The 27482-nt window shown below is 46.1% G+C and overlaps 3 protein-coding genes and 1 non-coding gene across 5 annotated transcripts in view; 3 read left to right on the top strand and 1 right to left on the bottom strand.

The window, feature by feature from the left end:
• The first annotated feature begins 2927 nt into the window (after positions 1 to 2927).
• On the top strand, positions 2928 to 3118 carry LOC116520302. The gene has a single exon (XR_004256747.1). It is a non-coding gene; the product is annotated as a U2 spliceosomal RNA (small nuclear RNA).
• Positions 3119 to 4738: 1620 nt separating this feature from the next.
• On the top strand, positions 4739 to 7829 carry CSKMT (citrate synthase lysine methyltransferase). Of its 2 annotated transcripts, none has more exons than XM_032234099.1 (2): positions 4739 to 4940; positions 6705 to 7829. In XM_032234099.1, the coding sequence occupies exons 1-2, from the start codon at positions 4823 to 4825 to the stop codon at positions 7400 to 7402; spliced, it is 816 nt and encodes a 271-aa protein (XP_032089990.1). In that variant the 5' UTR covers positions 4739 to 4822; the 3' UTR covers positions 7403 to 7829. The 2 variants fall into 2 exon arrangements, with proteins under 2 accessions (XP_032089990.1, XP_032089991.1); XM_032234100.1 differs by lacking the exon at positions 4739 to 4940 and adding an exon at positions 4944 to 5028.
• Positions 7830 to 17800: 9971 nt separating this feature from the next.
• DMAC1 (distal membrane arm assembly complex 1) lies at positions 17801 to 20230 on the top strand. The gene is made up of 2 exons (XM_032234072.1): positions 17801 to 18057; positions 19814 to 20230. The coding sequence occupies exons 1-2, from the start codon at positions 17847 to 17849 to the stop codon at positions 19864 to 19866; spliced, it is 264 nt and encodes an 87-aa protein (XP_032089963.1). The 5' UTR covers positions 17801 to 17846; the 3' UTR covers positions 19867 to 20230.
• A 521-nt stretch (positions 20231 to 20751) lies between these two features.
• UBXN1 (UBX domain protein 1) overlaps positions 20752 to 27482 on the bottom strand; it is a 10899-nt gene continuing 4168 nt past the window's right edge. The window contains exons 3-10 of the mRNA XM_032234399.1: positions 26827 to 26880; positions 26610 to 26731; positions 25915 to 25981; positions 24956 to 25147; positions 24309 to 24360; positions 23163 to 23282; positions 22479 to 22662; positions 20752 to 21053 (exon numbers count right to left, since the gene is read on the bottom strand). Coding sequence (XP_032090290.1) covers positions 21004 to 21053; positions 22479 to 22662; positions 23163 to 23282; positions 24309 to 24360; positions 24956 to 25147; positions 25915 to 25981; positions 26610 to 26731; positions 26827 to 26880 — 841 coding nt within the window. The 3' untranslated portion in view covers positions 20752 to 21003. The remainder of the gene's footprint in view (positions 21054 to 22478; positions 22663 to 23162; positions 23283 to 24308; positions 24361 to 24955; positions 25148 to 25914; positions 25982 to 26609; positions 26732 to 26826; positions 26881 to 27482) is intronic.

Raw genomic sequence — 27482 nt, forward strand, 5'->3', positions numbered from 1 at the left:
TATTTTGTAATTTTATTATTTTATTATTTTATTTCATTATTTCATTATTTTTATTATTTTATTATTTATTTTCTTATTTTAATTACTATTCTATTTTATTATTTCATTATTTCATTATTTTTTATTATTTTATTATTAACTTTTGTTCATTAAACAATAAAAATAATACTAAAAGCAAATTAGCTTATTGTTATGTTTATTGAATAAAGGTTAATAATAATACCATATTTAAGAGCAGAGTATTATTATTAATTTTTATTCATTGAAAATAATAATAATAATAATAATGTATTTAAGAGCAATTTAGATTATTATTATTAACTATTATTCATTAAGCAAAACAATAATTATAATACTGTATTTAAGAGCGAAAGCTTATTGTTTAATGGATAAAAGTTAATAGTAATAATACCGTATTTACGAGCAAATTAGCTTATTAATAATTATTAAATTTTATTCATTAAACATAATAATAATACCGTATTTAAGACCATTTATATTATTATTACACTTTATTCATTAATCATGAAACTCAGTCAACTAAACATTCAAAAACGTTTTGTTGTTATTGTCATTATACTGTATTAAAAAACAAGCTGAGTTTGTAAGTTTTAAAGATGTATAAACCAGGATGGGTTTTAAGGGGTGGGGGATGCTGGTTTCCCCCCACCCCCACCCCCTTAAACATAAAGTCACATTTTTATTTGTTTATTTCCTTTTTATTTGTGTAATATTTTTTTGTTTCATCTCCGTTGATTTATTGCTCGTTCGTGTAATTTTTGGAGTAGTTTTATTTTATTTTTCATTTATTTCATGTCAGATGGGAGTTTGATTTTTTTATTTTTTATTTTAAGCCAGTCTGTGCATTTTTTTTGCTTCTTGATTTCATTCTGAGTCGCTTAGCCAGGTTTTCTTTTTCCCTCCGGGATGCGTCTCTTTCGGCTTCTCCTGCCAGATGTTGGCGCAGATGTTGGAGACCCCCCCCCCTTCCCACTCCCCCTCATGTTTCCAGCCATTTTTCCCACCCCGCAAGGAACCTTCAAGGATGCCTTTTTATCTGCCCCAACAAACTCCTGCCGGCGGTAATTAAAATTGTATTTATAGCAAGCGGGGATGAGTTAATCTGCAAAGATAATTAAAAGCTGCCATAGGCCAACTTCGGGGGGAGATGCGATTTCCCTGCAAGCTTGGATGAGCAAAAATAAGGCGTGAGGAACCTCTGGAGAGCCACTAGGGGGCAGCATGGCAACACACACAGACACAATTCTGCCCCCTGCTGGCCGCGTTGGAGTTTTGCAAAATGGGGAGGAGTTTTTGCAAAGCAAGAGAAAGGGGGGGAGAGGAGGGAGATTAAAAAAAAGGCTCCATCAATTCCAGATGCTTTGAGATGGAGATGTTTTAATCTGGGATTAAAAACAGCCTTTCGGGCATCAAAGAATTTAAAATAACAAATGGAACAAGAAAGGAATATTGGAAGAGTTTTCCTTCCTCTCCCCTTTTCTTTCTCCTTTCTTTTTCCTCCTTTATCTTCCTTCCTTTTCCTAATTCCTTCCTTTCTTTGCCTGCCTCCTCCCTCCCTCCTTTCTTTCTTTTTCTTTCTTTCCTTCTTTCCTTGCTTCTTCCCTCCATTCTTCACTTCTTCCTTCCGTGATCCTCCTACCCACCCCCTTTCTCTCCTTTCTCCTTTATCTTTCATCCTTTCCTCCCTCCCTCCCTTCTTTTTCATTCCTCTCTTCCTACCTTCCTTTCTTCCTTCCATCCAACCCTCCATCTTTTCCTTCCTTCCATCTAGCCATTGTTTCCTCCCTCCCTCCTTCCTTCCTTTCTTTCCCTCTTTCCTTCCTTCCCTCCTCTACCTCCCCTCCCTCTCTCTTTTCTCCCTTTTCCTTCCTTTCATCCTTTCCTCCTTTTTTCCTTCCTTCCGTCCTCCCTCCCTCTTTTCTACCTCCATTCTTTTTCCTTCCTTCCTCTTCTTACCTTCCCTCCCTCTCTCTTTTCTTCCTTTTCCTTCCTTTCATCCTTTCCTCCCTTTTTCCTTCCTTCCGTCCTCCCTCCCTCTTTTGTCCCTCCATTCTTTTTCCTTCTTGCCTTCCTTTCCCTTTTTCCTTCTTTCCTCTTTCTACCTTCCCTCCCTCTCTCTTTTCTCCCCTTTCCTTCCTTTCATCCTTTCCTTTTTCCTTCCTTCCTCCCTCCCTCTTCCATCCCTTCCTCCCTCCCTCTTTCCTTCTTCCCTGCCCTCCCTCCTTCCCTCCTTCCATATTTCCTTCCTTCCTCCCTTTTCTTTTTCTTTCTTTTACTTTCTCTCTCTCTCTTTTTACTTCCTCCTCCTTCCTCCTTTCTCTTCCCTCCCCAAACACATCCTGCTGCAACCCCCCCTCCGTAATTCAAGACCCCACTGAGCCAGGAAGGTGGCATGGATGTTGGGGACTGAAGTGCCCATGTGATGCCCAAACACAGCTGCCAAGCGAGGGGAGGGGGGAGAGGACACCTGGGCCCACCATGCTGGGTTGGTGGGTCCCCTCTAGAAGAAGCCGCAGCAGAGCCCCCCCCCGTGCCCCCCACACCCTCCAGCCCATCTCTGCCCTCCAGGCGCCTTTTGCAGGCGGAGGGGGGGGGTGCTAGAGCCCCCCTCGGCCAGCTGTGGAATGACAGGGGAGGAGAGTGAAGGAGAGGCTGACTCACTATGCAAATGTTCCACCAATGGCCACCCGGACAGCCAGATGGCATGCTGGGAAACGCACAGAGGGGTGAGAGAACCCCCCCTTTTCACCCCCAACCCCCCCACAGAAGATGCTGTTGCAGTCCAGCCGAAGCCAAGCCCTGGGCCCAATTGATCCCTTGGGATCTCTTTGCAACCCAGTCGTGCTCCCCGAAACCTGGAGGATCCTCCGCACGGGAGTCTCGGGCCTCATCCGCCAGGCTCCAGTATCGCTTCTCGGCCTTTTGGCTAAGATCAAGTGTAGTATCTGTTCTTATCAGTTTAATATCTGATATGTCCTCTATTTGAGGACTACATATTAAATGGATTTTTGGAACTGGGAGATGGAATAGGGGCTTGCTCCGTCCACTCCAAGCATCGGCCTGGTATTGCAGTACCTCCAGGAACGGTGCACCTCCCCCTGGGAGGAATCTCACTGGTCAAAAAACAGATCTGGTTGGAAACCTTGTGGGGAGATCCACTGAGAGGTCCTTTGCTCAGGGATCTGGCTGCAGCCTCTGCCTCTCACCAGCTGCACCCATGTTAGATGGGCAGGTGGATGAATGGTGAGCTACTGGCTGGGATGATCGGTGGGTTAGGTTACCTCTGCCTTATAGATCATACCAGGATCCGGTTTAGGGGTAGGAAGCCTTATAGATCATACCAGGATCCAGTTTAGGGGTAGGAAGCCTTATAGATCATACCAGGATCCGGTTTAGGGGTAGGAAGCCTTATAGATCATACCAGGATCCGGTTTAGGGGTAGGAAGCCTTATAGATCATACCAGGATCCGGTTTAGGGGTAGGAAGCCTTATAGATCATACCAGGATCCGGTTTAGGGGTAGGAAGGCGGGCTAAGTTGGGGAGTGGGTTAAAAAGTATTTCAGTGCCTTAATAGATGATAAAAGGATCCAGTCTTTGGCCAGGAAGGGGTGCTAAATTGGGGAGTGGGTTAAAAAGGGTTTTAGCTGCAATAAATCCTAAAAGGATCCAGTTTAGGGGTAGGAAAAGGAGCTAAATTGGGGAGTGGGTTAAAAAAAGGTTATAGTGCAATAAATCCTAAAAGGATCCAGTTTAGGGGTAGGAAAGGGGGGCTAAATTGGGGAGTGGGTTAAAATGCCAAATATAAAGAAGATCTAGTCTTAGCCCAGAAAGGGGGGGTCTCAATTGAGCAGCGGCTTAAAAAGGTTTTCAATATGTAAGAAATCACACAAGGATCCACACCACAAAGGGAACCTGAGTTGCTGAGGAGTGGGATCGAAAAAGGCTCTAAATGCCCAATAGATCATAAAAGGATCCGGTTTCGGGGTAGGAAGGAGGGCTAAATTGAAGAGTGGGTTAAAAAGTATTTCAATGCCTTAATAGGTCATCAAAGGATCCAGTCTTCGGCCAGGAAGGGGTGCTAAATTCTGGAGTGGGTTAAAAAGGGTTTTAACTGTGCAATAAATCCTAAAAGGATCCAGTTTAGGGCTAGGAAAGGAGGCTGAATTGAGGAGCGGGTTAAAATGCGAAATATAAACAGGATTCTTAGTCCAGGAAGGGGTTCTCAATTGAGCCAGTGGCTTAAAAAGGCTTTTAAGGTCCCAATTTTATTTTATTTTTTTTCACATCTGTCATTTCTCTTTCTCAAATCCGTTAAAAAACACACACACACACAAATACACACACACACAAAACCTGCCGTAGAAAACCCACCAAGAAAATCCACTTTTTATGGATTCAGAGCTCTGGCAAAATTCACTGCCGGTTTAAAGAAATCTGTCCTTTTTTTCCCCCCTCCTTTGGAAGAGCCAAATCAGCATTTCACTAGCTTCCCAAAATTAAAATTAAAACAAAAACATTATCTTTGGTTTGCAATGTTGCGAGTAGAGGATGATCCTGGACACGTTAGACCCACAAAATCCTTTTGAATGTCACCTTTGTTGATCCAGCTTGACAGGCGGGGAGAGAGATGGGGGGGGGGAAACCTTTGATCCTGTTTTAATTGCTTGGGAGGGGATTTTTTTACAAGGGTGGCAAGGAAAGGGAGGGCTGTGGGCTGAGCTGTTTATTTTTTCATTCTTTGCTTTCTGCTTTTCCTCCTTAGCTCCTCCTTAAGCCGTCCTTCCTCCTTTCCCCGGAAAGATGGCAGCCAGGAAGGCGTTTGCAAAAATCCCCCGGCTGAACAGATCCCGCTTCGGACTCCGGATCCCCACTCAAACCCTCCCTGCTGGGTCTATCGCTCCTTTCTCTGCATGGACAGGTGGAAAAAGTTCCAGAGACAAGGCATCGTTCCTTACGATATTGAGTTTAGTTTAGTAGCTTAGTTTAATAGCTCAGTTTAATCTCTGGTGATTGTTTATTTGATTTTATTAGCTTAGCTTACTTTAATTTATTACTTTATTTCTTTATGTATTTTTATTTTCTTTTGTTATTTTATTTGAGTATTTTACTTTAATAAATTAACAAAGTAATTATTATTTTACTTTATTTTATTGATTTTATTATTACTTTTGTTTATTATTTTGTTTTATATTATATTATTTTATGGATTTCATTTTATTATTTTATTTTATTGATGTTATGATTACTTTATTATTTTATTTTGATTTATATTGTTTTGTTTCATTTATATTGTTTTATTTCATTTTATTTTATTGATGTTATGATTACTTTATTATTTTATTTTGATTTATATTGTTTTGTTTCATTTATATTGTTTTATTTCATTTTATTTTATTGATGTTATGATTACTTTATTATTTTGATTTATATTGTTTTGTTTCATTTATATTGTTTTATTTCATTTTATTTTATTGATGTTATGATTACTTTATTATTTTATTTTGATTTATATTGTTTTGTTTCATTTATATTGTTTTATTTCATTTTATTTTATTGATGTTATGATTACTTTATTATTTTATGTTGTTTATATTATTTTATTGAGTTTATTTTATTATTTTATTTTATTGACTATTTTATTATTTTATTGATGTTATGATTACTTTATTATTTTATGTTTTATTTTATTTTATTGATTTTATTATATTGATTTTATTTTATTATTTTATTATTTCATTTATTTCATTGTATTATTTTATTTTATAGATTTTGATATATAGATTTTAATATATAGATTTTATTATATTTCATTTATTTCATTGTATTATTTTATTTTATAGATTTTGATATATAGATTTTAATATATAGATTTTATTATATTTCATTTATTTCATTGTATTATTTTATTTTATTGATTTTATGATTATTTTATATTATACTATTTTATTGGTTTTATTTTTATTGTTTTATTGATTTCATTTTATTATTACTTTATTTTGTTTTCTATTACATTATTTTATTGGTTTTATTATTTTATTTCATGATGATTTTACTTTATTATTTTGGTTTGTTTTATATTGTTTTATTGATTTCATTTTATTGTTTTATTTATATTATTACGTCATTATTTTATTTTGTTTTATATTACATCGTTTTATTGATTTCATTTTATTTGTTGATTTTATTATTAGTTTATTATTTTGTTTTCTTTTATATTATATCATTTTATTGATTTTATTTTTATTATTTTATTGATTTCATTTTATTATTACTTTATTTTATTTTATACTATTTCATTGATTTAATTATTTTATTTCATGATGATTTTACTTTATTATTCTGTTTTGTTTTATATTATTTCATTGATTTATTTATATTATTACTTTATTATTTTATTTTGTTTTATATTATATTATATTATTGATTTCATTTTATTATTTATTACTTATTACTTATTTTTTGTCCCGCTTTACCAATGTTAAAATCTGGTCACCTTAGACTAGAGAAACCCAATTCCTGCCCCCATTACACCGTTATATACTTTAGCCTCCAGCCCCCTAATCCTCTTCGTTGCTCTTTTCTGCACACACACACCCCCAAAAAAGGAAGGAAAATGTCACCACGCATCTCATGTTGGGGGTGAGCAACTTCAATTTCTCTCCATCCCACCCCCTCTTTGCAGACGATCTGCTTTGCAACATGGATCAACGTGAAGCTTGGGACCGCTTCTACGCCCGGAGGCAGAATAACGGACCTCTCCATCCATTTGACTGGTTCTTTGGCTACAAAGAGATCTCCACGCTTCTCGGCTCCGTTCTTGGGGGGCTGCCCTCTGGCCAGACGCGGGTCTTAGATGTCGGCTGTGGCGCTTCGTCCTTGGGCTTGGAGCTCTACCGTCGCTCGCCCGTCCAGCTTCACGTCTCTTGTCTGGATTTTTCCTCCGCAGCCATCCAGTGTCTCGCACAAATGCTGCGGGAGAGCCCTCCGCCGCGCCACCCGCGGTCCGAGCTGGAGTGCCACCTGGGCGAGGCCACCGAGCTATCCCGCCTCTTTGCTTTGGGGTCTTTCCACTTAGTTCTCGACAAAGGGACCTGCGATTCGGTCCTACGGGGATGCCCGCAGCGAGCAAGACGCTTAGTGTCCGAGTGTCTACGAGTCCTGAGGCCGGAGGGATGCCTCATCCAGATTTCCGACGAGGATCCGGATGCTAGGGTGCCGTTCCTGGAAACGGCTGGCAGGGCCAACATCAACATCGGGGAGATCGCCAACCTTAGCGGCATCTCGTATTATGCTTACACACTTAGCCTCAAAGCTCCAGACCCATCAGATGTGGGGCAGCCCTCCAAGTCTCCGAGGAATCCATCATTGAGTGAAATCTAACAACAGACGTAACTTACAACACCCATATATCTTTTATCACACACTCCAGTCGTTTAGAGGTGGTTAATTTTATTGTTTACTAGCTGATAATCCGGCGTTTCCCAGGTATTTATAGACGTTGAAGTGTTTGTCGGACAGGAGACAGGCCGTTCTTCCCCCTACTCCCATCCCCGTCATCCTTGCCCTTTTATATATATAAAACCCCTTGTGTCTGTGTGTTCCAGCATAACTCTGAAACGCCTGGCCTGTTAAAAGCACAGCAAGTGTGGTATCCTAGAGCGGCAATTTGTTTGTGATGTTAGTTCCTTCACAGCTTCCTCTGGAAAGCCAGCCATGATGTTCGCCCTCTAGTGGACCAAGGGGGAATCGCCTGATGGATTTGGGGCAAAGGGCCCGGATCGTAGACAGGGTGGGAAAGAGGAGCGCATGGGAGGGGGGAGGGAGGGAGAGGGCAAGGATGACGGGGATGGGAGTAGGGGGAAGAAATGCCTGTCTCCTGTCCGACAAACACTTCAACATCTATAAATACCTGGGAAACGCCGGGTTATCAGCTAGTAAACAATAAAATTAATATGTATGTATGTATGTATGTATGTATGTATGTATGTATGTATGTATATGTATGTAACGGCCGCCGTTCTGGAATTGAGGATACGGGGATGTGATTTATTTTTATTTTTTTTAAAAAGCTGCCATCTTTTGACCTTGTTGCAATTTTTTTCTTTATTAAATTGTTGGGAAAGCCACCCAGCGTCCTTCAGAATTGGACAACCTACAAGCATATTCAATTAATACAAATTATTATTATTTATTGTTATGATGATTTAGAGCCCAGTACATCTATAATTTCCTAGCTGTCACAACACGGTGCCCGTTTTCTTAGTCGAATGCCACACCTCCTCACGTCGGAGCCCAAGATCCATTCTGCGTTGAGAATAAGTTTCAGGAAACGCGACAGCCATGATTTTATTCCGCGATCAGCTAAATTCCTTACGGGATTATTCTCCCGATGGTTTCGATGGAAACGCTGCTGAATCAAACACGAGGGGCGGCGAATGCGCGGAAATATTTGCGCGCGGGTGTCAATCTTTCTAAGCAGTTCTCGGCTTACGACGTAGGACTGTTGTCGGAGTTTGGTGAATAAGGACGAGGCCAAAATAGAGGAGGGGGAACCCGCCTTCACCATCTCCATATTGACTCGGTGCTACTGACCAGGTTTTCCCATCCTGGTTCTGGTTTATAAGAGGTTAGGAAGATATCGGCGCATCCGTCGATCCCAGGATAATGCTCCAGGTTTTACAGTAAGAGATCTCCCACGTCGTTTTCAAAAGAGGAAAACCCTAAAATAATAAAAGAAATAATAACGATGATGATGTAAAAATAGGAGGCCAGAAGTTAAGGACCATTAGTCAGCATTATATTATCAAATTCATTTATTTTTAAGTGTTACACACTTTCCACGAAAATAAGCCCTCCCTAGATAATAAGCTCAATCGGGCTTTGGAACGCATGCGCTAAAATAAGCCCCCCCCCCAAAAAAAAAATATTGCAACACAGCAGCAGCCAGGAGGTGACCCCGCTCGCCACCTCCTGCACCTCAAAAATAATAAGGCCTCCCCGAAAATAAGGCCAAGCGCTTATTTCGGGGGTCAAAAGAAAATAAGACCCTGTCTTGTTTTGGGGAAAACATGTTATAAAGGTCCTTCCGTTTGGAAAGGGGGCTGGACTAGAAGACCTCCAAGGTCCCTTTCAGCTCTCTTCGGTTCTGAATTTTATCGCAAATATATCTTAAGGTACTTTAGTCCTCCTAAGCTGATTATTTAATTATCATTTGTTAAATTTATCAAAGTCATGGGCTCAGGGTTGGGGGGCTTAAATAGTCGTTGACTTACGACCAGTTAGGACAAGAATTTATGTCACTAAGCAAGACGGTTCAATGAGTCAGGTGTGATTCGATCACCCATTTTTTTGGCCACGGTGGGAGTTGTTAAGTGAATCCCGTGGTCGTTGAGTGAATCCACACACCCCCAATTGACTTCTTGGCTCGTCGGAAGCCGGACGTGAATGGCGATGGTCATAATCCTGGGTTTGTTGCAACCGTCGTAAATTCGTGAGAATGGACAAGCGCCCTGATTTTGCTCATGGGGTGTAAGGATCGCCATAAGTCCCATTCTTTTGATGCTGTTATTAAATCTCGAAACGAGCGGTCGTAATTTGAATCTGTGGGGCCACATTCACAAGCAATGGTGAAGCCGGTCAGGGTGGATATTTGGCTCGTGGTTGCATTTATAACATCTGGATGAGCTTTCCCAGAAACTTCTAGAGGGGCTCCTAAAACACCTGGGAATGTCCCGGGAACATCTGGAGGAGGGGCACATGCACACTTGGAGGGGCTTCCTGGGAACATCTGGAAGGGGCTTCCAGAAACTTCTAGAGTGGCTCCTAAAACACCTGGGAATGTCCCGGGAACATCTGGAGGAGGGGCACATGCGCACTTGAAGGGGCTCCCGGGAACATCTGGAGGGGCTCCCAAAACCACCTGGGAGCATCCCAGGAACATCTGGAGGAGTTTCACACGAATATCTTGAGCTTTTCCAGGAACACCCAGAGGAGCTTCCCATGAACATCTGGGAGAGCCCACTCTGAAACATCTGGAAGAGCTTTCCAGGAACTTCTAAAGGACACCTGGAGCTTCCCAGGACCATCTGGAGAAGCTTCCCAGGACCATCTGGAAGAGCCCCCCCAAAACCACCTGGGATCAGCCCAAGAACATCTGGAGGAGTTTCACACGAACACCTGGAAGGGCCTTTCCAGGAGCGCCTGGAGGAGCTTCCTGGGAACATCTGGATAAGCTTCCTAAGGATTCCTAGCACAACAGTGGCCAACCAGCTACCCAAACGACCCCGGATGACGTCGAGGCCAGCCGTGCTCCCAACCCCGAGCTCACCAGCCTCCAGTTCCTCCTCCTCCTCGTCGGCCAGGAACTCATCGGGCTCCTCCCCTTCCAGCAACGGGAAGCCCTCCGGAGGCCACAGGAGCTCCCCGCTCTCCCCGTCGCTCCCTTCGCTGGGCTCCACCACGATGGAGGGCAGCCGGGTCTTCTCAAAAACGCAACCTTCACGAGGAGCCCTCTCGCAAGGCCACCGCTCCGTGTCCGTGAAGCCCCCCGAAAGCCTTCTGGCCTTTCCCAGGAGCTCTGGGTGGTCCTGAGAGGACATGTCTTCACAGGGGAAGCCTGTGTCCAGGGGAGGACTCTTCGACAGATCCCACCCGAGATCTTGCGGGGGAGTCAGGAAGGCCTGGGGAGAAGGAAGAAAACCCACCAAGGGGATCAACCGGAGAGCAGGGTGGCTCTTTTCCAGGATCCCAGCTGGTTTCCGTGCCTAAGGAGAGACTAGAACTCCCAGTCTCCTGGTGATCGGCCCAAAGTCACCCAGTCGGCTTTCATGCCTAAGGAGGGACTAGAACTCCCTGTCTCCTGGTGATCGGCCCAAAGTCACCCAGTCGGCTTTCATGCCTAAGAAGGGACTAGAACTCCCAGTCTCCTGGTGATCGGCCCAAAGTCACCCAGCCGGCTTTCATGCCTAAGGAGGGACTAGAACTCCCTGTCTCCTGGTGATCGGCCCAAAGTCACCCAGTCGGCTTTCATGCCTAAGGAGGGACTAGAACTCCCAGTCTCCTGATGATCGGCCCAAAGTCACCCAGCCGGCTTTCATGCCTAAGGAGGGACTAGAACTCCCAGTCTCCTGGTGATCGGCCCAAAGTCACCCAGCCGGTTTTCATGCCTAAGGAGGGACTAGAACTCCCAGGCTCCTGGTGATCGGCCCAAAATCACCCAGCCGGCTTTCATGCCTAAGGAGGGACTAGAACTCCCAGTCTCCTGATGATCGGCCCAAAGTCACCCAGCCGGTTTTCATGCCTAAGGAGGGACTAGAACTCCCAGTCTCCTGGTGATCGGCCCAAAATCACCCAGCCGGCTTTCATGCCTAAGGAGGGACTAGAACTCCCAGTCTCCTGGTGATCGGCCCAAAGTCACCCAGCCGGTTTTCATGCCTAAGGAGGGACTAGAACTCCCAGGCTCCTGGTGATCGGCCCAAAGTCACCCAGTCGGCTTTCATGCCTAAGGAGGGACTAGAACTCCCAGTCTCCTGATGATCGGCCCAAAGTCACCCAGCCGGCTTTCATGCCTAAGGAGGGACTAGAACTCCCAGTCTCCTGGTGATCGGCCCAAAATCACCCAGCCGGTTTTCATGCCTAAGGAGGGACTAGAACTCCCTGTCTCCTGGTGATCGGCCCAAAGTCACCCAGCCGGCTTTCATGCCTAAGAAGGGACTAGAACTCCCAGTCTCCTGGTGATCGGTCCAAAGTCACCCAGCCAGTTTTCAGTCCCTAAGATGGCACTAGAACTCCAGTCTCCCACTTTCTAGCCTGGAGATTTAACCACTAGGCTGAACTACCTCCCGCTAGCCCAAGATTTGCGTGGGAATCGATCCCTGGGCTGAGGAGGCCACGGATGAGTTGGGAAAGCAAAGGGGATGATGGATCTGGAGGGGAATTATGAGACTTACCTGCCTGCTGAGCGAAGGATTGGCGCAGGCGCACTCTTCTTTGGCCAAGCTCCACTGCATTTCTTGGCTGGAGTTTAAATCCGACTCGCCGCTCGGCACTGGATTCGAATCCGACGCCTGCTTCTGATAAGGAGCGTTTCCCTCGGCCGAAGTCATGGGATTCTGTCCCTTCTGGACCATATCCATCATGTTCGCATCTGTAGAGGTGGCACAAAAACACAAGCAGCCCTCGTTTAGCGCCCACAATCGAAGCTGGTCATTAAGTGAAGCGGTCAGTAAGCTGAAACCGCAGCCGTGCCCAGGACTGGAGTTCAGTTTTTTTTCCTCCGCTCGAAAGACCCGCGAAGGTCGTCAACGGGAGGGACCAGTTCACCAAAGCGAACTCTTTCAGCCCCCTTCGTCCCTCCGCGCACGCGGTCGCGAAACGAGGCCGTCGCTAAAGCGAGGACGGCATCTACCTTGTGTTTTGGGCAGTTTGCGGCTCAAAGCGGAGGTTAAAAAGACGAAAAAAGATCAGGAGAGAAACAGCCTCTCTCAATCCGTCTTAAAAAAAATTCGTCGGAGGCGATATGGCTGCGCTTGCTGTGGCCGGCTCTCCTCCTACCGTACCCCGGCTGCTGGCTGGGGAGGATGGGAGTCGTGGTCCATTGGTGCCAAGCTGCGTGAGGAATCGAGGTGGGCCTCGGTTCCCTTGGCTGCGTGTTGTCGTCCCAAACCCTTAAGCCAAGGAAGGTTTTGAAGGCGGATTAATGGCTGAGAGATAAATGTCTGGATTGATATCTCAAGAGGCTTTAGGCCTCCTGCCAAGGTCATCTTGGAGCCGGAGGAGAAGGTCAGCCAGATCTTTGGGGCCTCTGCAAGAAAACCACCAAGCTCAGAGAGCACCAAGGACCCCACAGTTCCCTCCTCCTCCTCCTCCTCCTCCCCACTCCCTTCTAGCACTGATGATGTTACCTATTTGGGTCATGAGACGTTTGCAAGAAAACCACCAAGCTCAGAGAGCACCAAGGACCCCACAGTTCCCCCCTCCTCCTCCTCTTCCTCCTCCTCTTCCTTATCCTCTTCTTTCTCCTTCCTTCTCTTCTTTCTCCTTCTCTTCCTCCTCCTCTTCTTTCTCCTCTTCCTTATCCTCTTCCTTCTCTTCTTTCTCCTATTCCTTCTCTTCTTTCTCCTTCTCTTCCTCCTCCTCTTCCTTCTCCTCTTCTTTCTCCTTCTCTTCCTCCTCCTCCTCCTCCTCCTCCTTCTCCCCATTCCTTTCTAGCACTGATGATGTTACCTAGTTGGGTCATGAGATGTTTGCAAGAAAACTACCAAGCTCAGAGAGCATCAAGGACCCCACAGTTCCCCCCCTCCTCCCCCTTCTCCTCTTTCTTCCCCTCCTCTTCCTTCTCCTTCTCTTCCTTCTCTTCTTTCTCCTCTTCCTCCTCCTCTTCCTCCCCCTCTTCTTTCTCTTCCTCCTCCTCTTCCTTCTCCTCTTCTTTCTCCTCTTCCTTCTCCTTCTCTTCCTCCTCCTCTTCCTTCTCCTCTTCTTTCTCCTCCTCTTCCTTCTCCCCATTCCTTTCTAGCACTGATGATGTTACCTAGTTGGGTCATGAGATGTTTGCAAGAAAACTACCAAGCTCAGAGAGCACCAAGGACCCCACAGTTGTTCTCCTCCTCCTCTCTGCATCCCCCACTCCCCTTCTTGCACTGATGGCATTACCTAGTTGGCTCATGAAACGTCTGCAAAAGAGCACCAAGGACCCCACAGTCCTTATGGTCTTCCTCCTCCCCCCCCCACAAACCCCGCTCCCATCTAGCACTGATGACGTTACCTACTTTGGCAATGAAACGTCTGCAAGAAAGCCACCAAGAACCCAATACCTGGTTAAGGGAGATCATCAAGAGCCTCGTCAATGTTCAAACATACCATCTTCCAGCTTGACAAAGACAGAGAAACCGGGGGGTGGGGGAGAGGGGGGGAGAAAAGGAGAGGAATGAATTAAAGCAGCTTTACCTTTTGATCCCAAGCTTCCTACCTCCTTGTTTTAGTTCTCCATATATTGTTTACCTTTTCTTGGATCCGGTCTAACTTTTGGAAGCCGAAGGAGACACGGCCACTAATGGCAGCTCATCCTTCGGCCTCGGTTGGATAACCGGATGGGGAAAGCGGAAGGAGGGAAGGCTGGAGACGAATCAGGGTTGGGATCACCATCTGAAGTGAAGCCAAAGGGCCAGTGGCCGATGTCCAGATTACTAATCTCCTTCTGAGCTCATGGAAATTTCAGGGAGAGCTAAGAAGCTCAGGGAAATGTAAGGTAATCTCATGGAGGCCGGGGGGGGGGGGGGAGGAGATGAGCCTTGACCGCCTGGGGTGTGGATAATATCTATTATTTCAGAGGGTTTGATCCTTCTCCAGCTTAAGATAAGTTACTTAAGGCAGGGTTTGTCAACTCAGCCACTTGAAGACTTCAACTCCCAGAATTCCCCAGTCAACACAGCTGGACTTCAACTCCCAGAAGTCTCCAGTCAACACGGCTGGACTTCAATTCCCAGAAGTCTCCAGTCAACACGGCTGGACTTCAACTCCCAGAAATCCCCAGTCAACATGGCTTCAACTCCCAGAAGCCCCCAGCCACCTCAGCTTTCTAAAGCATATCTGTGCTTCTGAGGAAGAGGAAGAGGCAGGCACACATATGATTCCATTTTTATTTCTTAAAAAAGAAATCTGGAATTTTGTCCCGTCTGGGAAGAGGCATTGGTCAAATCTCTTAAGTTTGCAGGGAAGGCAAACTTAGAAATTGTCTGTGCAAGAAACTGGGTGAAGATGGTTGGACTCCAACTCCCAGAATTCCCCAGCCAGCCTGCTTCAAGATGGTTGGACATGCTGCCTGGAGAATTCTGGGAAGTCTCTCTCTTTTTCCAAGTTGCCAAGGTTGAGAGACCCACAGATGGGCAACAACCTGAAGAATAATTCTAACCATTAAGCTTGGACACTTGAAAAAGGGGGGAAAGTGGATGATTTCCTCAGGTCGCCACATGAGGGCGCTCAACCCCGAGAAAGAAGCTTCTCTTCCTTTAGCTTAAGCAGCTTACTCTCCGGCCGGGCGCCCTTGTGCTCTCTATGGTGGTCCGGCGCCGCTTCATGTCCCCCTCGCCGCTTCCGGGAAGAGACGCCGCGGCCCGCCATGGCCATCAAGTGGCGCGTCGTTAAGGCGGTGGGCACCGCGGTGGGCATCTTCGGCGGGGCCGTGTTGGTCTTTCAGTTGTGGCCATCCGACGAGGTGCGCTCGGCGAAGATCAGCAAGGTGAGGAAATAAAGGGGGAGGCTTTGGTCCCAGGCCGCTTTAAAACATGAGGACTAGCGCCTTGCATAAGACCTAGTTTTGAATTATGAGGACTAACACCTTGCATAAAGATCCAACTCTGAATAATGAGGACTAGTGCCTTGCATAAGACCTTGTTCTAAACTATGAGGATTAGCACCTTGCATAAGACCTTTTTATGAATTATGAGGACTAGCATCTTGCATAAGACCTTGTTATGAATTATGAGGACTAGCGCCCTGCATAAGATCCATAACGTAACCGGTCTGGCTTTCACGATCAAACAAGCCTTTCATGATTCTGACAAAAGACCATCATTACACCTAGCTGGCATTTCAGATCAGATCTTATTAAAGAACCACAAGGACTAGCATCTTAAATAGGATTCTACTCAGAAACTTGAGGATTAGCACCCTGAGTATTGCCTATGCAGAGCCACAAGGATTAGCCTCTTTAAAAGATCATATTCAGAACTATGAGGACTAGAATCTTTGCTGACTAGTTAGGAGAAGAGATCACAAAGGACAAGTACTTTTCCCACCCCAGGTGATATTCGGATCCCCAAAACGGGGATGCCCGAAAACCTGGATTTGCCTTCCTCATGTCGTCTTCCTCCCTGCAGGAATTCCGGGAGTCCAGCCAGAATTATTCGGACTCACAACGGCAGAATGCCTTGATAATGGAGGTCCTGAAGGAGGCCGCCACGACAGATGAGAATTGGGCCCGAAAATCTTTCTCTTCCAAAAAGTAGCAATGGCTGTGACTCGAAAAAGGCTGTGAGCTGCTGGGACTGCACCAAGTGTTGGGACTCTGTAATGAAAATCACATTTTCCCTTCCACCCGTTGCTTCCTCGGGGTCTTTCTATGGCTTGCTTGGTAAGATGTCTTCATAAATTAAAAAAAATGGCACTTTGGAGTGCTGTTGTGTTTCATGCCTGGCAAAATCGAAAAACAGACCTTGGGGAACGCACATCCTTGGGGTAACCCAGCGTGGTCATTGTTGTGTGTTTGTCTGGGTTTTTGAATTCACACATCAGGCCACAATGAAAAACACCTTGCTTGCTGCTAACTTAAGTGTCTGGTTCATCCTGAAAAGTTTTACTTTATTAAAATTTATATTCCGCTTATGTCGCCTGGAAGGTGACTAAATGGCTTAAAACAACAAGTAAAAGCAACAAGATAAAATGTGAAGATGTTAAATATTAACATCATTTGGTCTGGAAAGTGGTAGAGAGAGACTCAAGAAGAAAAGTGCCAAAGAAGGTGGCAAAACTATGGAAGGCATATGCTTAGCTGCAGTTTATTATTTGTCTTTTTATAAATATATAGTTGCTTGTGTTTTTATGTAAAGCACTTAACCAAGTTAGTTTTCATAGCTGTGCTTTAATAACATTTATATATTATAAATATATAGTTATTGATATGTAGCTTAGCAGGTTTTAATTATTTTAAATGCAGTTTAGTAACTAAAACTGCTAATATATCTATGGGAAGGAAGGAAGGAAGAGGGGGAGGAGGAGAAAGGGCAAGAGGAAAGGAGGAGGGAAGAAGGAAACATGGGAGAAGGGTAGGAGAAGAAAGAGGGAAGGAGGGAAGGAAGGAAAGGAGGGAGAGGAAAGGTAGCAGAGAAGGAAGGAGCAGGGAAGAAAAGGGAAGGAGGGAGAGAGGAAAGAAGGAAAAGATGATGGGAGAAAGAGAAGGAAGGAAGGAAAGAAAAATAGAGAAGGAAGGAGTAGGGAAGAAAAATGGAGAGAGGAAGGAAGGAAAAGATGGGAGAAAGGAGGGAGAGAAGGAAGAAAAGGAAAAGAGGTAGAGAAGGAAGAAAGGAAGCAGGGTAGGACAAGAAGCAATGGGTGGAAACTAATCAAGGAGAGAAGCAACTTAGAACTGAGGAGGAATTTCCTGAGAGTTAGAACAATTAATCAGTGGAACAGAAGTTGCCTACAGAAGTTGTGAATGACCCAACGCTGTTCGATAGCCATTTGTTTGAAACGGTATAGGGTTTCCTGCCTAGGCAGGGGGTTGGACTAGAAGACCTCCAAGGTCCCTTACAACTCTGGTATTGTATTGTAAGAAAAGGAAAGAAGGGAGAGAGGAAGGAAAAGATGGGAGAATGGGAGAGAAGGAAGGAAGGGAAAAGAAGGGGGAGAGAAGAAAGGAAGGGAAAAGAAGAGGGAGAGAAAGAAGGAAGGAAAGGAAAGAGATAAAGAGATGATGCAGATTATTTCAACTAGGGGGAACTTTTAAGAAGCTCACATTTAGGAGGTAGATTTTAAACAAAACACCAATGAAACCTGGGAGATGCAGCCATGGAAAGAAATTTAAAGTAATTGATTTATTTTATCCAAGGAAAATAACACAAAATAATTCAAACAGCCCGGTTGTTTTCTCAAAATTTCCCCAATCGGAACCTACCACAAGGAGCCCTGTTCCCCCGCCGGACGTTTATAGCGGTCGGACGCCTCTTGGTTCCCCCCCCCCACACTCTCCTGTATGGCCACCTTTCTGCACTTCCGGGGACCTGCCAGAGCGGTTTCCGGCGCGGAGGCGGCCATCTTGCTCGGCGGAAACATGGCGGTCCAACCCGGGGGCGGCAGGGCGGCGGGGTCTCCCGTGGCGCCCCCCAAAAAGTCCTTCTTCTGGTCCTGCTTCAGCTGTCGCATCTTGGCCGGCAGCGGCTTGGCGGCAGCCGGGCTCTGGGTCCACCTAGGGGCCCGCCAGGCCTTGCAGCGAAGGAGGCCCGGGAGCACCTTTGACATCTTCCGGATGGTTTTCGCCGTCGGTAAAGCCGGGGTGGGGGTGTGGTGTGGCGTGGTGTAGATTCGGACGTGCAAGGTTGGACACGTGTATTGCATTTGCCTTGCGGAGGGGAGTTCATCGTTCTCCCCGCTGGGAGTTTCTCGGGGTGTCATGACGCAGATGGGCCACCAGGGGGCAGCACTTCCCCCTTTCCCGGGGCAAGAATACAAGAAGCATTTAAAAGAATTAGCAAGGGATTTTATATTATTAAGTATTTTATTTATTTAAGTATTTTATTTATTTATTTTTATTTATTTATTTTTATTTATTTATTTTATTGACTTGTATCTACTTGTCTGCCTTTTAGTATTATACATAAGAGAAGGTCACCTGGTCTGGATCACGAGGACTAGCACCTTTAAATAAGATCCCATTCAGGAATGCCAGGCTATTGTTATTAGGTTTTCATTTTCATTTTATTTATCTTTTTGGTCCCTCCTTCATTACTTTATAAGGGACTCCAGGCAGCAAACATACTTCATGCTTCTTTCTCCTGCCCTTTGCCTTCATAACAACCCTGCCAGGTGGGCTTGGCTGACAGGGAGGGATTTCCCCAAAATTACCCAGATGTTTTTCATGCCTAAAATGGCACTAGAACTCACCACCTCCTAGTGATTGGCTCCTAGTCACCCACCTGGGCTTTCTTGACTAAGGTGGGACTAGAACTCACCGGATTTCCAACTTGGTACCTTCACCCCTAACCAACCTCACCTGTAATATTTTCAAATAAATTTTCTATATTTATTGTTAATATATTGTTGTATTTGATTTTACTACCGAGCTACTCTGGGCATTCCTAATAATCCTCCTTTTTTGCAATTCTGTTCTATTGTTTATTTCTATTCTATTTCATTTATTTCTATTCTGTTTATTTCTAGTCTATTCTACTGCGTTTTCCCCAAAATAAGACAGGGTCTTATTTTTCTTTTGACTCCCCAAATAAGCGCTTGGTGTTATTTTCGGGGAGGTCTTATTATTTTTGAGGTGCAGGTGGTGCTTGCCTCGTGACTGCTGCTGTATTGCAGTATTTTTGGGGAGGGCTTATTTTAGCCCATGCGCTCAAAAGCCCGATTGGGCTTATTATTATCCGGGGAGGGCTTATTTGGGGGGGGAAACGGGGTATTTATTTCTATTCTATTCTTAATTTCTATTTTATTCCATTCTATTCTTTATTTCTATTATTAGAGCCATGGTGGTGTAGTGTTTAGAATGCAGTCCTTGCAGGCTACTTCTGCTGACTGCCTTCTGCCTGCAATTTGGCAGTTCGAATCTCACCAGGCTCAAGGTTGACTCAGCCTTCCGAGGTGGGTCAAATGAGGACCCGGATTGTTGGGGGCAAGAGGCTGACTCTGCAAACCGCTTAGAGAGGGCTGTAAAAGCACTGTGAAGCGGTATATAAGTCTAAGGGCTATTCCTTCCTTCCTTCCTTTCTTCCTTCCTGTTAGAATGCAGTATTTCAGGCAAACTCTGCCCACAGCCAGCAGTTCAATCCTGACCAGCTCAAGGTTGACTCAGCCTTCTGTCCTTCCGAGGTGGGTCAAATGAGGACCCAGATTGTTGGGGGCAAGAGGCTGACTCTGAAAACCACGTAGAGAAGTGTCTTAAGTGCTATTGCCATGCTACTCATTCTGTTCTGTTCTATTTATTCTATTTCTATTCATTTTACTCTTTTTGGCTTCTGTAGAAATGAAATGAACTCGCTTGTGCCGCTTTTGCCAACGATTTTGGTCTCTTTCCAGGTCTCTATGCTTGGGCAATCGTAATCGTCCTGGATCCTGTCCAGCGAAAGTAGGACGGAGAAAGCGTTACTTCCTCGGCGAGGAATTCCTAACAGCTACCTGGAGGCAACCCAGAGCGAAGGGGGAAGAAAAAAATGTTTCATTTTGGAGATTGGGGTATCCTGCGAAGCATTAAGACCAGACAGAAACATTGCGGCTCTTAATCTTCCGTGGAAAATGGCTGCTGTCGTTGCGAGTGTCTGTTTTTCCCCCCTGTGTCAAAACTGTCAGTTATGATGATGACACTTCGGGACGATCGTATCCAAGGAGGACGGGGAGTTGATTGTGTTCAGTAAATGGAATAAGCTGTATTGCCAATTCCGTTGTTGTAAAATCATGCTTGTTGGGTGAATGGAAAAAAAAACACACACAACCACACCTCCGAATTTGCCCCGTGTGTTTGTGCGTCTTCTCTCTCCTTGCTCCATCCGTGAAACCTCACTTTAAAAACTTAGAACCCCAATTTCCCTTAATTTGTGACGACAGCTCCTGGGGGAAGTTACGGGAAACATAAGTTCAGGTGCATCTGGCTCATCAGTGGGGTTCCCTTCCCTTCCGGTTAGCAAATGTGAGTGCACGCGCTGTGCCTGCGCATCGCCTTTTGAGCATGCGCAGTGCTCGCGCATTACCTTGGGGCGGACGGGGTCTCCCACAGCCACCGGTTTGCCCAAACCAGAGAGAACCAGCTGAATACGACCACTGATCTGGATTGTGCAGGTTTTCAGCTACAATCCAGCCTCCTTATTCCGAGGCAGTCTACCTCGCGGTGCCAGGCGCTGAGGACCCACACCTGGATGTGGGTGAGAGTGTGAATTTGGGAGGGAGGGAGGGACTGTCCGCTGGGCAGACCAGATCCCACACTGAGGTTCCTCCGGCGAGAAAGAAATCCACTCATGGCACACCAGGGTGAAGAGATTTTATTCGGGGCTGGCATTGGGGGGGCATCCAGTGGCAAACACTGGTTCCACCAACTCTTCTACCCACATAGTGTCTGTTTTGGTATCCCTGGGTCTCAAGAGTCTCTGGGGAGAGGGATTGGGGACTGGAGCGCTACCGTGGCACCCAGTGACTACAGGCTATAAGGTCAGCCTCCAAGAACCGGTGCGAAGGGGGGAAAGCCACAACCGACCGTCGCAAGCGAAGAGAGCCGCTCAGCTGTTGCCCTTCTTGGCCACTATCAACACGGCGGAAGGCACCAAGCCTGGAGAAAGAGAGGAAGAGGGGGCGAAAATGAATGGGTGGGGGAAAAAGAGTAGAGAATGGAGGGGGAAGCGAAAAAGGAGATTTGGAGACCGAATCGGATCTTTTTTATTTTCCCATCCACCCCCAGGTCGTTTTGAAATAAAAACTCCGGGAGAGTGAAAGCTAAAACAGAATTTCTCAGCAATGTAAATAGAATAATAGAATTAGGATGGAAATAGAATTAATAGAGTAGAATTTAAATAGAATAGAAATAGAATTAATAGAATTAAAAGAATAAAAATAGAACTAAAATAATGGAATAGAGTAAGAATAATAGAATAGAAATAGATAATAGAACAGGAATAGAATTAAATAGAATTAAAAGAATAAAAATAGAACTAAAATAATGGAATAGAGTAAGAATAATAGAATAGAATTAAAAGAATAAAAAATAAAATAAGAATAGAAATAGAATAATGGAATAGAGTAAGAATAATAGAATAGAAATAGAATTAATAGAATAGAATTAAAAGAATAAAAATAGAACTAAAATAATGGAATAGAGTAAGAAAAATAGAATAGAATTAATAGAATAGAATTAAAGGAATAAAATAAGAATAGAAATAGAATAATGGAATAGAGTGAGAATAATAGAATAGAAATAGAATTAATAGAATATGAATAGAAATAGAATAGAATAGAATTAAAAGAATAAAAATAGAAATAAAATAAGAATAGAAATAGAATTAATAGAATAGAATTAAAATAGAATAAGGATAGAAATAGAATTAATAGCATGGAATAGGAATGGAATAGAATGTCACTTTGAATGTACACTTAATTGGCATATATGACAATTGGCATAAAAATGAAATTTCATTGGGTTCACCTCTTAAAAGGGTCACCACCTCCAAGTTTGCACTACATAAAGATGGCAAGATAAATAAATACAAAACTATGTATATCCCCACATACATGACACAGAGAAATAACAGTCTGGTTTGAAACGTATCCATGTTTATGACCAGAAAAACGAATCTTGTGAGTTTAGCAGACGGATGGCCTAGGGAACAAAGCTGTTACAGAATCGGGGGGTGGGGGGGTTGTCATGCTAGAGATAACTTCGAAACCTCCTCTCAGGAGGGAGGCAACCGAAACAGGTGGTAAACTGGAGTGTGTGGGGTGTCTAACGCTGCTTTGAGCTCTCAGCACATTGCTCTTATAAGCAATATCCTGAATAAAGGGAAACAAGCTTCCTATGATCTCCATTGTCCTCAGCACTCTCTGTAGGGACTTTCTATCTGAGGCACTCTGCCAGCAAACCACACAGGGATGCGGTTTGTGAAAACGCTCTCCATTGGGCCTCTCGAAAAACATTTTTATGCTTTCCGATTACTGGCATTTAAGAATGAAGCCCCCAACTCCCCTTTGAGCCCAAACTCACCCAGCTCCTGCAGGGGCTTTTCCATGTCTTCCTCGGTGAAAACCCGCCGGGGGAAACTCGTCAGGAGGTGAAAAGGGTCTTCGCCGCCATCTTGGCGGTTCAGCTCCACGTACAGCCGCACGGCTGCCAGTTGCTCCTTGGCTTTGAAGGTGTGAGTCAGGGAGGTGCCATCCAGGAGTCTCACCTGCCCGGAGCAAAATCAAATGCCCACTCAGAGGTGGTTCTCGACTTAGCGACCACCATTTAGGCCAATGTTTCCGCTGGCCCCTTTTTTTATCAACATCCTCGCCAGACAGTTGTTTAAGGCAATCCCCGTGGTTGTTAAGTTAGTTGCACGGTCTTTAAGCGAGTCCGGCTTCCCCATTAACCCTAACCCTAACCCTAACCCTAACGGCTGGTCAGAGGGTCGCCAAACGGGCATTGTAACCGTCGTAAATGAGTCAGTTGCCAAGCGTCTGAATTTTTGATCATGTAAACTGTGAGATGCTGCAACCCTCGTGTGACAAACAGCCACGTTAATATTTTTTCAGTGTCGTCGTAACTTTGAATCGTCACTAAATGAATGGTGGTAAGTCGAGGACTTAACTTACAAAAGCCAGCTTATCCTTTCCAATTCCAGATTTGATTGCATGCAAAATAGGAGCTCAACACAGGAATTTTTTTTTTCCACGCCGTCAAACTTACCTGAATCTTGCACTGGTCGTATTCTCGCTTGACGAGGGGCTCTTGGCTGGGGGAGGAGATTAGCACGGGTTCCAGCTGGTCGGGCAGGGGGGAGGCCTGGGTTGCGCTACTGCAGCCAAACTGGGGGGGCAAAAACCAGGAAGGTGAGCAAAAGTCACCCGCCAAGCTACGCGATAGGTATTAAACCAGCATTTCTTGTGCTCGGTAACTTTTGAAATGGGTGGACTTCAACTCCCAGAATTCCCCAGCTAGGATGAGGGAGGGAGGGAAGGAAGGAGGGCAGGAGGGAGAGGAAGGAAGCAGAGGAAGAGGGAAGGAAGGAAGGGAGAAGGGAGAGAAGAAGGGATAGGGAAGGAGGGCAGGAAGGAGGGGAAGAGAGAATGAAGGAAGAGGGAAGAAAGGAGAGAAGGGATAGGAGGGAAGAAGGAGGGAGAAGGAAGGAAGGAAGGAAGGAGAGAAGGTAGGAAGAGGGAATGAAGGAAGGAGAGGGAAAGGAAGGAAGAAGAGAGGGAAAGGAAGGAAGAAGGGAGGGAAAGGAAGGAAGGAAAGGAAGAGGGAAAGAAGAAGGGAGAGAAGGAAGAAGAGAGCAATGAAGGAGAGGAACAGGGAAGGAAGGAGAGAAGAAGGGATAGGAGGGAAGGAGGAGGGAGGGAGAAGAAGGAAGGAGAGGAGAAGGAAGGAAGGAAAGGAAGAGGGAAGGAAGAAGAAGGGAGAGGAGGGAGAAAGGAGGGAAAGGAAAGAAGGAAGAAGAAGACGAAAGGAGAGGAAGAGGGAAGGAGAGGAAGAGGGAAGAAAGGAGAGAAGAAGGGAGAGGAGGGAAGGAGGGAGGGGGAAGGAAGAAGGAAGGAAGGAAGGGAGAATGAAGGAAGGAGAGGGAAAGGAAAGAAGGAGGGAGGGAAAGGAAGGAAGAAGAAGGGAGAGGAGGGAGAAAGGAGGGAAAGGAAAGAAGGAAGGAAGAAGAAAGGAAGGAAGAGGAAGGAAGGAGAGGAGAGAAGAAGGGATAGGAGGGAGGGAAAGGAAGGAAGAGGAAGGAAGGAAGGAGGAGAGGGAGGGAGGAATGGGGAGAGAAGGAGAGAAGGGAAGAAAGAAAACCCAAAGACAACATTGGTCTAAATAATAAAAATTAAAACCCATTTTTCCCCTCACCTTCTTGGCTCTCTCCGCCTTGTCGCGTTCGATCTTCTCTCGCACTCGCTGCCTGGGAAAAGGAAGAGGGGGGAGAGGAGGAGGGGGGTGAATGGCGGAAGGATCCCCTTCCTCACTTCACACTTAGGGAGGGTCGAAAAATGACCGTCACCAAAGCTGGAAATCTGGAGGAGGAGAGAAACGTGGAAGGACGACCTCGGAGGGCTGACGGAAGCAGATGGACAGGCGCCTTTTACCCAGAATGCAACGCTCCCCCCCCCACCTCCCCAGGCCCTGGATGGAGCTGAGCGAAGCTTCCCAGCAGCCCCCGGGGAAGGTCATGACTGAGGGATGCTGGGAGTGGGGGCCGTCCAAGGTCCTCCTCCCGTTTAAGCAGGGTGTTTAGAAACTTTTTGAGGTGGGCGGACTTCAACTCCCAGAATTCCTCAAGGCAGCGAGTGGAAATCCACGCCCCCTTAACAGGATGCCGGACCGGGGATTCTGGGAGTTGAAGTCCACCCGTCTCAAAGTCCGAGGACGGGCAGGTTTAGAGACTAGGGGCAATTTCCCCCCCTCCCCCGGATTCCTCTTGGGTTTTACACACACACACACACACACACACACACACAAAACACACACACACACAAACACACACAGGGCCCCCTCACTTGGCCATCTTCTCCTCCATCTTCTCCCTCCGCCTCTCTTCGGCCAGCTTCTTCATCTCGTCCTCCTGAAGCTTCTGGCGAATGAGCAGCAGCTCCTGGCCTTGTTTCCGGCGCTGCTTCTCGCGCTCGATGGTCTCCCGCTTCTCCCGCTCTTCGCGCTCCTTCTGCTTCTGGTAGATCAGCTCCATCATCCTGGGGGGGGGAGAGAGAGGGGGAAAGGAACCGCCGGAGCTTAGGAGGCAAGGCTGACGTACAGCCCAGGAGGGAAGGGAGGAGAGTAGGGGTGGGGAGGGATGAAAGAGGAGGGAGGAAATGGGCAGGAAGAGGGGACGGAGGAAGGAAGGAATGAAGGAGGGTAGGGGAAGGAGAAATGAAACAGTAGGGAGGAAGGAGGGAAAGGAGAAGGAAGGATGGAAGGGAGGAAGGAAGCAAGGAAGGAGAGTAGGGAAGGGAGGAAGGAAGGAAAGCTGGAGAGGGAGGAAACAGTAGGGGAAGGAGGGATGAAAGAGTAGGGAAGGAAGGAGGGAAAGGAGAAGGAAGGAAGGAAAGTAGGAGAGGGAGGGAGGAAAGAGTAGGGAAGGAGGGAAATGAGAAGGAAGGAAGGAAGAAGGAAGGAACAAAATGGGAAAAAAGGATGGAAGGGAGGAAGGAAGGAAGCAAGGAAGGAGAGTAGGGAAGGGAGGAAGGAAGGAAAGCAAGAGAGGGAGGAAAGAGAGTAGGGGAAGGAGGGATGAAAGAGTAGGGAAGGAAGGAGGGAAAGGAGAAGGAAGGAAGGAAGGAAAGTAGGAGAGGGAGGGAGGAAAGAGAGTAGGGGAAGGAGGGATGAAAGAGTAGGGAAGGAGGGAAACGAGAAGGAAGGAAGGAAATAGGAAGGAACAAAATAGGAAGGAACGAAGGAAAGAAAGAAAGAAAGAAAGAAAGAAAGAAAGAAAGAGAAAGAAAGAAAGGAAAGGCCTAACCTTTTTGTCTGTTCCTGCTTTTCCTCTTCCGTCAGGGGACGCTGCGTCTCTCCTTCTGCCAGCTCACCTACGGGAAGAAAAAGTCCACTTGCATCTTTCCAAGGGAAGGGCCAATGAAAACCATAATCCACTGCCGAGAAGGGAAGAAGAAAAGAGGAAGGAGAGGAGGAAAGAAGAAGGCAGAGAAGGGAGGTTGAGAAGGAGGGAAGGAAGGAGAGTTGTCATGAGATACGGGGTGGCATGAAAGTGACCCCAATCGTGTTCTTTATATTTGTAAGAAGATAGTGACAGCGTCAGGTTTCCTAAAAAGGCCCTAATTGATTCATGAGTCTCGAGCCAAGTTTCAAAAGAAAACCAGTCATTTCTTAGGAGCATTTGTTTTGGCAAGATCTTTTCGCAATCAGATCCGAGTCTCGCTTGAGTTACGGCTGAGCTTCACCCCCGTTCCTCCCCCTCCCCTCAGTCTGTGTCATAAATCACATTTCCCAATGAGGTGCACCCCTCCCGAGCCTGCTGCGGCAATCGGAGATCCGACTTTCGCCGACAAGAATGCGTGGAATTCGCTTTCCCCCCCCTTCTCTCACCACAACAACTTTAGGAGTTGACAGATAAAGGTTTGCCGTTAAGAGATGAAGGTGAAGAGTACTTACAAGAACGTGGATTTGAAAGGAAAAAAATAAAGACTTATTTCTGACCTGACCCTCCTTGCTCCAACTCCGGCGTCGTTCCTTTGGCGGGTTCCTCGGCATCCGGAACGGGCACTGGAGGATCCGCGAAGGGCTCGTCCAGATTGGGATCGTTCTCATGTTCCACCAACCTGCGTTGGAAAGAGAGAGACGGCGGCCGTTCGGAAGGGACGAGGGGAGGAGGAAGGGGGGGAGGGCGTTTCAGGAAGGAGGCGAGCATACCTACCAATCCATGGCTTGCTCGATCCCCTGGTTGCCCGTCAGGGCCAGAGCCTTCTCTCTGCGGGAAAGCAAAGCAGGGAGTTAAATGCGGGGCCCCCGGGGGGTTTTTTTGCCCCGTTTTCTTGCCCCTTCCAAATATATGACGGTTCTACCGCCCTGACACCCCTCGAGGGAGACAGAGACAGGAACGAGGGGGATTCGTGCTGCGTAGGGATTTTAGAAGACGGAAGAGACGGTTTGTAGGTTGGGGTTGAACTGAGAGGGTGCTTGGCGCTCTCTGAGCTGGGCGGTTTCCTTGCGGACTTTTCATGGCCCAGCCAGGGAACATCATCAGTGCTAGAAGAGAAAGGGGTTTGTGGAGAGGAGGAGGAGGATGTAGAGGAGGAAGAGAAGGAGGGGGAAGAGGACTGGGGTATCCCTGGTGCTCTCTGAGTTTGCTTATTTTCTTGCAGACGTTTCATGACCTAACTAGGGAACATCATCAGTGCTACAAGGGAATGGGGTTTGCAAGGAGGAGGAGGAGGTGGTAGTGGTGGAAGAGGAGAAGGAGGAAGAGAATTGTGGGGTCCTTGGTGCTCTCTGAGCTTGGTGGTTTTCTTGCAGACATTTCGTGACCCAACTAGGTAACATCATCAGTGCTACAAGGTAATGGGGATTGTG

This window comes from Thamnophis elegans, chromosome 17 (assembly GCF_009769535.1).
Source record: "Thamnophis elegans isolate rThaEle1 chromosome 17, rThaEle1.pri, whole genome shotgun sequence".
Taxonomy (NCBI): Eukaryota; Metazoa; Chordata; class Lepidosauria; order Squamata; family Colubridae; genus Thamnophis; species Thamnophis elegans.

Excerpts from the sequence above, each read along its gene's own strand:
- CSKMT (XM_032234099.1), top strand. The coding sequence starts at position 4,823 with ATGGCAGCCAGGAAGGCGTTTGCAAAAATCCCCCGGCTGAACAGATCC. Across the intron at positions 4,941-6,704 it reads TCCTTTCTCTGCATGGACAG|ACGATCTGCTTTGCAACATG; the intron begins GTGGAAAAAGTT and ends CCCTCTTTGCAG.
- DMAC1 (XM_032234072.1), top strand. The coding sequence starts at position 17,847 with ATGGCGGTCCAACCCGGGGGCGGCAGGGCGGCGGGGTCTCCCGTGGCG. Across the intron at positions 18,058-19,813 it reads CCGGATGGTTTTCGCCGTCG|GTCTCTATGCTTGGGCAATC; the intron begins GTAAAGCCGGGG and ends GTCTCTTTCCAG.